A 13,192-nucleotide genomic window follows, 5' to 3' on the forward strand; every position below is an offset into this window, starting at 1 on the left:
GCCAAATAATAAAAGCCAAATGATAGAATTAATGAAAAGACAGTCTTTTTAATGAATGAGATGATTACAAAATCCCTAATATCAATCTTTCAACAAAGGTTGCAGAAAAGAAGAAGCAGCAAAGCAGCAAAAGGGAAGTGTCAGGAAACATGGGTGATCGTGCTGATAAGGACACTGGCAGTATTGGACTCAGTCAGCAGAGCAACAAGGAACACACTGATCACCAGCGGCCAAATGATAAAATTAATGAAAACACAGTCATCTTCATGAATAAGGTAATAGCAAAGCCAAATAATAAAAGCCAAATGATAGAATTAATGAAAAGACAGTCTTTTTCATGAATGAGATGATTACAAAATCCCTAATATCAATCTTTCAACAAAGGTTGCAGAAAAGAAGAAGCAGCAAAGCAGCAAAAGGGAAGTGTCAGGAAACATGGCTGATGGTGCTGATGATGACCATGACAGTATTGGACTGAATCAGCAGAGCAACAGTGAAGAAAGTGATGAAATGACTGAAAGCACAGTCATTCTTGTGAAGAAGGTAATAACAAAGCCAAATGATAAAATTAGTGAAAACACAGTCTTTTCGATGAGCGAAATGATAACAATATCCCTAATATCAATCTTTCATCAAAGGTTGAAGAAAAAAAGGATCAGAAAACCATTAAAAGGGAAGTGTCAGGAAACATGGATGAGGGCGCTGATGACAGTGGCAGTGGTGGATTGAGTCAGCAGAGCAACAGTGAACAAACTGATCAGCAGCAGGTTTCTATTATGGAGAATGATGAGTCTGACAGGTAGGCCTACAGCAGTACTTAACAGTAGGTAATTATTCTTTCCCAATAAAATATTCCAACTTGAGCTAATATTACTGATCAATTTTATATTTTTACTAGAGAGAGTGAACCTTGCTTGGTAATTAGAAAAATGCAAATAAACAAACAATGAGATACCATTTTTAGAACTGATAATGAAAACTATTTTTTTAAATATATTTTATTGATTTTTTACAGAGAAGAAGGGAGAGAGATAGAGAGTTAGAAACATCGGAGAGAGAGAAACATCGATCAGCTGCCTCCTGCACATCTCCTACTGGGGATGTGCCCGCAACCCAGGTACATGCCCCTGACTGGAATCTAACCTGGGACCTTTCAGTCCGCAAGCCAACGCTCTATCCACTGAGCCAAACCAGTTTCGGCTAAGAAGCAAGACTACCATTTTTGACTGAAATTCAGTAATCTTTAAACCAGGGACAGACAAGGGGGGAGGGACAGTGTATCTTCCTATCTTGATTTAGGTCATCAGATGTGTGCCAGTTCAGGAAACAAAAGATATGCCAGCCATTAATAGGTAAAAACAAATTAGTCTCAGGCAGAGTGTGTCTTCAATTAAATAGTTTATAGGTTGGGAGAGGTGGCAGCAGAAATAGATAATTAAAGCCTTGTTTTAAACAGAGCACCAGCATTCATTATATCAAGAATCTTTATTTGTGCCCTAAATGGTATGGCTCAGTGAATAGAGCATCGGCCTGCGGACTGAAGGGTCCCAGGTTCCAGGTTCGATTCTGGTCAAGGGCGTGTACCTTGATTGCGGGCACACCCCCAGTGAGGAATGTGCAGGAGGCAGCTGAATCGATGTTTCTCTCTCATCGATGTTTCTAACTCTCTCCCTTCCTCTCGGTAAAAAATCAATAAAATATATTTTAAAAAATCTTTATTTGTTATACAGATAACAGATCTTTCACTTAAATTTTTTGTTGCTTGTTTGAAAGAAATGAACTCACTCATTTTTGTTATATATTTTACTGTAAAGACTTTGCAGCAAACCTGGCATTGGTGATTCAAGGCCTATATCACACAATGAAGACTTGAAGGTAAAGTGCTCCCTTGTGAAATTAATTTTCCTGCTGTCAATTTAATTTTGTGTGGAACTTACTCTTAAAATTTTATGGCAGCTTACCTGTCATTGATTTATGTTTGTAATGTAAAATTAGTCTTTTTATTGTTATATTTTCAACTGAGATATGCCTTTTTAAGAACTGATTTTAGAGAGAGAGGGAGGGTTAGAGGGAGAGAGAGAGAGAGAAAGAGAGAGAGAGAGAGAATCATTGACATGAGAGAGAAACATGGATTGGTTTCCTTCCCATGAGCCCCACCTGGGATTGAACTGACAACCTGTGTATGTGCCCTGACTGAGAATTGAACCCATGACCTTTTGGTGCTTGGAATGATGTGCCAACCAACTCAGCCACATAGGCCAGGCCAGAACATATGTTTATTTTATTGTGTGATTCCTTCTATATGTAATTTCCACAATAAATGAGTCCATAGAGACAGAAATCAGACAAGTGCTTGCCAGAGACTGCAGTAGGGGAGATGGGGAGTCTCAGTTTTGTGGGAATGAAGTTCCCTTCTGGAGTGATGAAACGTTTCGGAACTAGATAGAGGTCATCATTGCACAATATTGTAAATGTACCAAATGTACTGAATTTTTCAGTTTAAAATGGTTTATTAGATCATGGAGATGAGATCCAATCACCGATAACTTTATGTTTAGGGCATGTTGTTTCTTCTTCCTTCTTATCTTCACGCCCACCCTCATCTTCCCAGGTCATCAGCTCATCTGCTGTTTCACTTTCAGTCATAGTGTGGTACCCAGGGTTTATTTTATGTTTGGTGGACTATACTCACTACAAAAAGAATACTCTCATAATAATAATTATCAACAGATCGAATTAAGATCATGTTACACCTTTCAAAACAATCCAATAGGCTCATTTAAAGCAAGTCTTCTGGTGAAAGATTACATTGTTAATTTGAGATTCTTCTTGTTTCTTGAGGTAGGCCTGCATTGCTGTGAATTTTCCTCTTAGGACTACTTTCACTGTTCCATAGATTTTGGGTTGTCATGTTCTTGTTTTCTTTATTTCAAGGTATCTTTTGATTTCTTCCTTGATCTCGTTATTAACACATTCACTGTTTAGTAACAGGTTATTTAGCCTCCATGTGTTTGTGGGTTTTCAGGTGTGGTTTGTTTTTTGTGTGTGTGTTTGTGTGTAATTGATTTGTAGTTTGATAACACTACAAATGTGGATGGAGAAGATATGTGAAATGATTTTAATCCTTTTAAATTTTCTAAGGCTTTTTTTAATGGTCTAACATCTGGTCTATCCTGGAAAATGTTCCATGTGCACTTGAAGAAAATGTATACCCTGCAGTGTTACAGTGTAATTCTCTGAAAAAATAAATGAAATTTGTCTGGTAAAATGTGTCCTTTCAGGGTGCTCTTATCTTTTTTATTTCTTTTGGAAGATCTATCCATTGGTGTCAGTGTGGTATTAAACTCCCAACTATGATTATATCAATATTTGCTGTATATAATTAGGTGCTCTTATGTTTACAAAGGTTATTTCTTCTTTTCGGGTTGATTCCATTATCATTATATAATGGCCTCCTTTGTCTCTTGTTATAGCCTTAGTTTTAAATTCCATTTATTTTATATAATTATTGCTATCCTGGCTTTTTTTGGTTAAAAATGAAAGCATTTTTATTTCATTGTTTTACTTTCTGACTTAAGATATATAGAGAGAAACATTGATTTGTTGTTCCTCTTAATTATGCATTCATTGATTGCTTCTTGTATATGCCTTGACACTAATCTTTCTGATCACCTCAGTTAGGTGCTCCTGAAATGTCGCTGTGAGTGTTCTGTGAACCCTCCTTTTGTAAAGTCTTGATTGCTTTTGGCCTGTTTGTGGATGGGGTTGATCTTCAGGCTGGCTGACTACACACAGTATACAAGCTGCTGGGCAAAGACTGACCCCATGCTGAGTAATTCAGGCCAGCTTGGTTGCTGTCTGTCCAGATCTTGGGTGTTCTACTTGTGGATCTAACTGGGTCATGCTCTGAAGTCCTCCCCACCCAACCCTGGGTGTGTTGGTTCTGGGGCCTGTGGAAGGGACTCTGCTGAAAGGCAATGTCAGTCTCTGCCTGTGATTTCCCTTGGGCTGCCTATGTGGAGCTATAAAGAGATCCAGTATGTGTGACTGCCTCTGCTAGGCCTGGGTGTGCCTGGGAGGTGCCTCTTTCCACCAGCATCAAGCCCATGGGACAGCTGAGCAAAAAGCCCATGTCACTTGGACACTTGGGCTACCTCCACCTACCAGCTTTCTGTTGGGGTCAGTCACTGGGAATTGAAAGAGTTCCCATTGGTATGTGAGTTGCATGAGGTAAGTGAGTCATCAGGTAGGTGCAAGTGTTGTTTACCATGTTGATACAGATTTAAACTCAGTTTCATTTCTGGGTGTGAGGCCACTTAGCACAAGTCCTAGGGAACACACTGTTGTGGTTGGGTGGGGCCTCAGGGAGACATTAGGGGAAGGTCATCAAAATTCATCAGGGCCCAAAGACCAAGATTTGGCTGTATGGAGGGAGGGCTCAGCAATGGAATGGTGGCTTTAGTTAGACCAGCAAGGGAATAAAGATCCACAACCCCAAATCACACAACTCAGTCTCTGACACCCCCTGAGTCCATCCTGATATCCTTAAGAGATCACAAAACACCATGGGCTCACACTCCTTTGCAATATGTAGCTCCACAGGGTTTTGGACAAGGATTCAGGACAATGGGCTAGTACATTCCCCAGGCTGAGGCCATAACGAAGGAAGGGGTTGACCCAGGGGTGATGGCATCTGTGGCCATCGTGGGAGAGGGACTCAGCACAGGGAGGGTACCCAGAGGCCATCCCCTCAGCTCTCTCCCAGAGCCACACAAAACAGTCTCTTCACAGGACTCCCAGGCCACTCTAAGCCACCCTTTCTTCATAGGCCCAAGGTAAGTGGTGGGAAGGATACTTGTGTGCTGGCCCTTTATGAGGGCTCCTGTTTTTCTAGCAGACTCCCACCTCTTCCTGGAGGGCAGAATCCCTTCTGATTTCACAGCCAGATGTCCTGTGGGCTCCTCTTCCAGGCTCTGGTTCTCAGGGCTGGGATCCCAGTGTGGGATTGAGACAACATGCTCCTCAGGGGGACCATTGCACTGAGACATGCATCTGCATTCTCAAGCGCCACAAGTGGATGCGAGGACAGCCCTTTTTGGATCTCTGTCCTTCCTACCAGTCTAGCTGAGGCTTCGTCTGTAGACCCTTGGTTATAAGAATGATATTTAGATAGTGTTCAGTTGGTTATTCAGGTTAGTAGTTATACAATTGAGTTGTAATCCCAATCTGGTCCACAGAGGAAGCGAGTGTAACTTTCACCTCTTTTGCCTCCATCTTGGATCATCCTAAAATTTCTGAAATCTACTGCAGTGGCTCACTATTTAGGATATGGTGAGGTGAAATATTTTAAGTGAGGAAGGCTTTGTAATGTTAAAATTCAGCTACTAATTTATTTCTGATAGATTTAACATCTAATGAATTCTTTGATTCCAATAGTGTTACAATTAGGTTTGAGGGCACATGTTTTTATTTTAATTTAGACCAAAGCAAGTTTTTCTTTCTTTTTTTTTTTTTTACTTCTCAGTTACAATTCATTGATTTTTGGGAATAGGTAGTCATACATTAAGAATTCTAACAGTTAATTTTAAATTACATTTTAATTTTTCTTTGTCCATACTTGATTACTTAAGGATAAAGTTATTTCAGAAACACATACCACGACAGCAAAGACATCTGAAAATCAAAGCAAGCATATTCATCTTCCACCTTTGCATCTGGAAAAAATGACTCAAGAATCACAAATAAATAGGGCATGTGACAAAGAGGATACATCTGCATATTCAGGACACCCTTCTGTGCAAAAGGAGGAGGAAATGGGCATCAAACAAGGGACATTAGAGCAGAGGAAGAACTTACAACTTTACGAAGATGAGTCAAAGCAGAGGTCACATGAATTTTCTGTAAAATTCAAAATGACTGAGTGCCCTGAGGAAGAGCCACTACGTGATAACTCTAAAGAAGGAGCAAGCTTAAGACAAATGCCTTCTAATTTGACAAGTAAAATGCTTGATTGTGAGGGGAAAGATGCATTTGAAATGTCTGTCTCTGCAGCATTACAAACATTTCCTGAAGGAGAAGAAACCTCTCTCAAAATTGTTTCTCCATCTCATGCAGACCCTGGGTCCTCTAAAGACTCTCCCTCATCATCATCTTCTGAGCTTCGTTTAAGAGAAAAGGAATTACACTCTGAAAATGATCACAAACCTGAGGCTGAACACGTTTTAAACAAAAATGAGGAGAGTTTTTATAATGATACAGAAAATAAAAAAGAAAGACACGCAGTAGTTACATCTGAAGTGAGAGAAGACCAAGAGTTTGCTATGCAGATGACAAAAAATATGAACCGAAACACCACGGATTGGAAATTAGGCATTGGACCTACACCTCAGTCCCGTGATCTGAAAAGCCATCTTGAATTGCAGCACCCCTGCTTCAATGAAACCAAACTCATCACTGAAATAAAAAGCCACAATATGTCTGCTGTTACAAATACTCATAAGGAAACAAAGCCAAGTCAAGATGTGTTCCAGAAGCCATTACGTGTAGATAATTGCAGTGCTAATTATTGTAAAAGCATGGACTCTAAATTAAAAGATGAGAGTTCTTCTGCACTGCACAATGACAGAACACCTGGAGTATATGTACATGAAGAATTTCAAAGGTTTAAGAATAAAGTAGACATGTTCAACGCAGAGCATTTGGTGTGGAAAAGAGAGAAAATTCAACCTCAAAAAGAGGTAGAACTTCAGTTGCTGCTACTGTTTGTTTTTTTCTCTTTATCAATTATCTGATCCATTCTGATTTTCCATTTCTGAAAAATATATTGCACTTAAAATGAGATTGTTTAAATATGTAATTGTCTGTATAATTAGAATCTGTCAACTAAATAATAGTTTAGGAAAATATTATTCTGTACTTTAATTGACTTAAGTCTCTCATCAGTCTTCCCTCTGAATTAGGCAACTAATTTAGCTATGTACCATGTGACCTATGTACTATGAACCAGTGAAAAGTAGGAAGGAAATTGTTTAAAATATGTAATAAGTACTATGATGTTGCTTTTTAATTCCATTGGCTTAAATTTACATTACATCCCACAGCTCAGGGAGTGTGCTCAGTGATGGAGCATTGACCCATGAACCAAGCAAGATGTCCTTGGTTGGATTCAGGGTCAGGGCACAGTGTGGTGGCTGGATCTATAGTAGGGAATGTGCAGGACAAATCCAATCCATCTTTCTCTCTCATCGATGTTTTTAACTCTCTATCCCACTCCCATTTTCTCTTCCTAAAATCAATATAAAAAAATTGAATTTATGTTGCATCCCAGAAACAATAAAATGGAAGGAAGCTATGACTGAGAGAAGGGATATAAACAAATATCCCCAGCTAAACTCATCTATTTTGTGCTGTAATGTGTGCAATCTTCTACAGTTTACTCAAAACCTTGGAACTTAGAATTCTAATATGATCGCTTCAAGATATTTTTATTTCATTTTTGTTAACAGTTTATATTCAATATTATATTGTATTAGTTTCACATGTACAGCATAATGGTTAGATAATCATATACTTTTCAAATTGGTCTCCCAAATATTTCAAGTACCCACCTGCACTGTACATCATCATTGCAATTTTATTGAGATATTTTAATAACAAACATATATACTTCCACATACATTTTATTTTTATTTTTATTTTTTTATTTTTTTATTTTTCTCTTAAAGTATTACAAAGGGTATTACATAAGTGTCCTTTTTCCCCCCCCGCCCTTGACAAACTCCACATACATTTTTTATCACCACTCTCAGATGTGTTTGTTGAGTTAAAGCTTTACATTATGTTGTTTACTAAAGTGTGGTACTGCCATGAAAAAAAAAATGAAACCTTGCCATTTGTGACAGCATGGATGCTAAGTGAAATATGTCAGACAGAAAAACAGAAGTCCCATATGATTTCACTTATATGTGGAATGTAAAGAGCAAAATAGGTGAACTAAGAAATTTATGAGAGACTCATAGATGACAGAAATCTGACTGATGGATGTGAGAGAAAAGGGGGTCAGTAGACTGGGCAAAAAATATAGGGATTAAGAAATACAAAATGGTAGTTACAGAATAGTCACAAGGATATCAAGTACAACCTGTGAGTAGTGAACAATGAAAATACATCCTGCATATCAGATATTTACATTACGATTCATAACAGTAGCAAAATTATATTTATGAAGTAGCAACAAAAATAATTTTATGGTTGGAGGTCACCACAACATGAGGTCGCAGCATTAGGAAGGTTGAGAACCACTGGCATAGAGAATGTAGTCAATCATCAATATATATATAAAAGTCTAAGCGACCATCACAACAGAACGGACAACTGAACAGTTTGCTTGGGATGACCAGGCCAGCAGGGGAGGTTAGTGAGGGGCAACCAAACAACCAAGCAGCAGGCTGCGTGGGGCAACCAAGCCCACAGCAGGAGCAGTTGGGGGAAACCAGGCTGGCAGGAGGGGGCAGTGAGGGGCAACTAGGCCAGCAGAGGGGGACAGTGAGGGGTGACCAGGCCAATGGGGGTCAGTAAGGGGTGACTAGGCCAGTGGCGGCAGTTAGGGGTGACCAGGCTGATGGGATGGGGGCAGTTGGAAGCGACCAAACCCTGGTGGGGGGGGCAGTAAAGGGCAATCAGGCTGGCAGGGGGGTGCAGTTGGGTGAAACTAGGCCAGCATGGGGGTGCAGTTGGGGGGACCAGGCCTACAGGGCAGGGCAGTTGGGGGTCATTGGGCTGCCAGGGGAGGGCAGTTGGGGGCGAACGGGCTGACAGGGGAGCAGTAAGGTGTCAATCAGGCTGGCAGGGGAGTGGATAGGGGGCAATCAGGCTGGCAGGCAGAAGTGGTTAGGGGCAATCAGGCAGGCAGGCTAGCGAGCGGTTGGGAGCCAGCGGTCCCGGATTGTGAGAGGGATGTCCGACTGCTGGTTTAGGACATCCCCTGATGGGTCCCAGATTGGAGAGGGTGCAGGCTGGGCTGAGGTTACCCCCCCCCCCCGCGCATGAATTTAATGCACCGGGCCTCTATTATTGTAATAAGTATGTATGCTGCCAAGTGGGCACTTGGAATATCAGGAGGATCACTTTGTGAAGTATCTGATTGTCTAACCACTATGCGGCACAACTGAAACTAATACAAAATGTTGAATGTGAAATGTAATTGAAAGATTAAAAATATAGAAATGTAGAATACCTTCCAAAAATAAAAGCATGGCAATTATCATTTTGAAATGTGTGTATCATATAGGTCACATAAGTTATTTGCCATAAACTCAATATTTGTCTCTAAAAGAGAACCTGAGCTTTGAGATGGAAAAAAATTGAGACATTATGCTCCTTTATAAGAAAAAGTAGATGAGCCTTCTCATTACACTAAGGCATTAAATTACTTTTCAAAAGTCATACTTATTTTACCTGGTTAATTTAATAAAATTTTCTGTTTATTTATCTGATTCAGCATTATAGAATTATGAGAGGCCCAGTGCACAAATCCGTGCACTAGTGTGTCCCTCAGCTGGCCTGCAGGATTGGGCTAAAACCGGCTCTCCAACATACTCTGAGGGGTCCCAGATTGCGAGAGCATGCAGGCCAGGCTGAGGGACCCCACTGGGTCATGATTGGGGCCAAGAAGGGATGCAGGAGGTTGGCCAGCTGGGGAGGAACTGTGGGAGGGCTCCAGGGTGTGTCCTGCCCATCTCGCTCAGTTCCAATGGCCGGACCCCAGCAGCAAGCTAACCTACTGGTCAGAACATCTGCCCCCGGTGGTCAGTGCATGTTATAGAGACTGGTCAACTGGTCAACTGTCTGCCCCTGGTGGTCAATGAACGTCATAGACAGCAGTTGCATGGCCTTTTAGCATATCATTAGCATATTACACTTTGATTGGTTGAATATCCAACCAGATGACCAGACACTTAGCATTAGGTTTTTATTATACAAGATATCTCTTCTTTTGGTGCCATAAAATGGTAGGTAATGCATCTTTAGGAACTTTGGACAGATCATTAAACCTTGATTTTCGTTATCAGTAAATATGGGCTAAAGTAAGTAGATAACTACTTCTATGTCCTCTAGCTATACGATTTTATAGTGATTGTATGTGACGTTAGGGGAGCATTACTCATTTTCCAGAATTAAACATTAACCAACAATCCATTGGTTTCACTATACTCCAGTGCTGTGGTAAACTGTGGTTCATATATTTTATGAATACCACCACTTTTTTGATGCCTTCAAAGATCTTAAAGAAAAAAAAAATTGTAAAAGGCAAGAGGGGAAGGAATAGTTTCCTGCAGAAAGAGGATAGCTTCCTATTTGTTACTGATACACAATGTCACAGTCATTAAATCTGGTGGCTAATGCAAGACCCAGGTGGGAAAGACAGAAGAGGACACATTTTGCATTTTTTTTGTCCTTTTACTTCTCTGTCTCTGCTAGATAATTGGGGTGGGGTAGGTAAGGGGGATGTTAGGTAACAAAGGTGGGTGTGATGTGAATAGGAGCACAAAATTAAGACAGCTCTTTTAAAAATTTTGGAAAATTCTGCTTCTTTACTGAAACAGAAATGAAGCAGAATTTTCAACAATTTCAATGACCTCTAATGATAAAATTAAACACACAAAATATTTTTATTGATTAAAGTCATGGCAATTAAACTAAAAGCCAAATGATACAATTAAAGAAAACACAGTATTTCTAATGAATAAGGTAGTAACAATATCCTTAATATCAAACTTTCATCAAAGGTTGAAGAAGAAAAAAAGCAGAAAAGCATTGAAAGGAAAGTGTCAGGAAACATGTATAATGCTGCTGATGATGACAGTGGTGGAAGGAGTCAGAAAAACAAAGTTGAACAAGCTGATAAGCAGCAGCTTCCTGTTATGGGGAGCGAAGATTCTGATAGGTAAGCCTACAGCAGTATTTAATAATAGGTAATTACTCTTTTCCTATAAAACAAATTTCAATTTGTGCAAATATTCATGATTAACAAATTTTATATTTTTACTAGGGAGATTGATCCTTGCCTGGTAATCAGAAAAAAATGTAAATCAACAAACAATAAGATACCATTTTTAAAATTTAAAATGATAGATATTTTATTTAAAAAATAACAACCAGAACTGGCACATGAGAGGAAAAGGCACTCCCGTGCACTACTGGTACATGAAATTGGCACATTTTTTTCTAGGATAATTGAGTGAATTTTGGAATTTCAAGTATGTCATTCCTTTATCCCAATAGCTTCACTTCCAGAACTAGATCCAACAAGAAGACATGTCTTGGATATACACACATGTACACATTCTAAGGACATCAATTATATATTATTATGTATATAAAACATAAAGTAGGTCATTATACGTAATATATATGTATATATAATGGCAAATGTTAAGGATATATAATATACATTTATGCATTAAGGATACTGATATAAATGTTACATATATACATATGTATAAGAATATTTATTATAACATTGCTTACAAAAAATTGTAGGTAGTGTAAATACCTGTCTATAAGGTAATACATTATTATACACATAAAATAATGTGGTATGCAGCCACATTATAGTTCTGGTCAAAAGTATACTCATTGTTTCACAATGTACTTGTACTTAAAGCATTGGGTTTAATGTCATGTTCTAAGCAAATTTTGTGAGAATATTTTTAATATCCGTTCAGTTATAAAAGGAAGTTATACGCTACACTGTCACTCTACTTTGTTTCCACCTAAGTTGCTGGTTACTAGATTTTTGTGTTTTATCCCTAATATTGGGCACTCAAATTAATCTGAAAGCTGAGGGATTTCACAAGGCAATTTATTCCATATCTTACATAAAAACTTCAGCATATTGTGAAAAACATATTAAAACACATCAGGGGATTAATCTGCTAAGTGAGGGGCTGACAGAGCTTTTCTCTAAAGTGCCAGATAGTTAAGTTAGTATTGTGGGCTTCGTGAACTATGGGGTCTCTGAAATTAGTCATAGACACTAGGTAAAGGAGTGGGTGTGGCTGTGTTCCAACAAATCTTTATTGACAAAAACAGGCTTTGGGCTGATTTGGCCTGCAGGCATTCATTTGTTAACCTTTGCATTATAAACCAAGGTGCTCCTTATGCAGTGAATCTTCTTTTTGAAAAGTACCCTGCAAGCATGCCTTTATCCTTCATTTTTAAGGAGAATACATTTCAGTATGCACCACACACAATTTTTCAACACAATTGACAAAAATTCAGTTTATAAAGTAAGAATATTACCTGCATGCTTCCCCCTTTATTTTTATTACACAATTTTAATATGACTAATTACAGTGTGCTTTGTACATTTGAGTAGTGTAACATATTCTAGGATTGGATGATTTTCATCTAGCAAGAAATCCTTCTGTCATCTTTGTAAGCATGAGAAACATCACAATCAGATTATGTAATCTTATAGAACTAGAAAATTTTCATGGGGTCTCTTAGTTGTATAATTTCTGAATTTGTTATGAAATACCTAGCTGGCATGTTTTAAACCATGTAATATTACAGGTATGTAATGCAAAACCTCTTAAGTATTACAAAAATATTTTATGATCATTATGAAAGGATTGAAAGCTACAGGTAAACATGAAGATGAGATCATCCAAGGTCATGCCATTTAGTATAAAGTCCTTAAAAGAACTATCTGTACTCACTGATTCTAATTTTCCTTCCATGCACTCTTGAGGCCACTCTAGTAATTTTTAGTCCTAACTCATTTCCAAAATGGTTTTTCTCAAGATTAGTCTTGTTTTCCCTCTAATAAATCTAGACATCATGTTTTAGACCTGGTTTTACATAACCTATCAGCAATATTTGACCCCATGGGAAACTTTTTTTTCATTTGGCTTGTAGGACTTTGAGTTTTCAGGGGTTGAAAACACACTCACCTCGTTTCCCTCTTGCCTGCCTAGCCTGTCCTTCTTAGTCTGTTTGGTTTATCCTCATCTCCCACCTTTTACACATTCAGGTGTCCCGGGATTCAGTCTTTGGTCTTTTTCCCTACCAAAATTGACTTTTACTACCTTGTATATACTAATGATGTTCAAATGTATATTCCCAGCCAAGATCTCTCTCCTTAATGCCAGATCTATATATCAGACTGCCTGCTTAATAACTCTTTTTA

The 13,192-nt window shown here is 38.7% G+C and overlaps 1 protein-coding gene across 1 annotated transcript in view; it reads left to right on the forward strand.

The window, feature by feature from the left end:
* The first annotated feature begins 219 nt into the window (after window positions 1-219).
* The window catches only part of LOC139015493 (putative coiled-coil domain-containing protein 144C), a 38,439-nt gene continuing 25,466 nt past the window's right edge, over window positions 220-13,192 (forward strand). Inside the window, exons 1-6 of the mRNA XM_070423291.1 lie at window positions 220-275; window positions 385-543; window positions 639-799; window positions 1,815-1,875; window positions 5,631-6,737; window positions 10,788-10,945. Of these exons, the coding sequence (XP_070279392.1) occupies window positions 267-275; window positions 385-543; window positions 639-799; window positions 1,815-1,875; window positions 5,631-6,737; window positions 10,788-10,945 (1,655 nt within the window). The 5' untranslated portion in view covers window positions 220-266. The remainder of the gene's footprint in view (window positions 276-384; window positions 544-638; window positions 800-1,814; window positions 1,876-5,630; window positions 6,738-10,787; window positions 10,946-13,192) is intronic.

This window comes from Myotis yumanensis, unplaced genomic scaffold (assembly GCF_028538775.1).
Source record: "Myotis yumanensis isolate MYYU_CA2020_CCGP unplaced genomic scaffold, mMyoYum1.0.hap1 SCAF_1, whole genome shotgun sequence".
In the NCBI taxonomy this organism is placed as follows: domain Eukaryota; kingdom Metazoa; phylum Chordata; class Mammalia; order Chiroptera; family Vespertilionidae; genus Myotis; species Myotis yumanensis.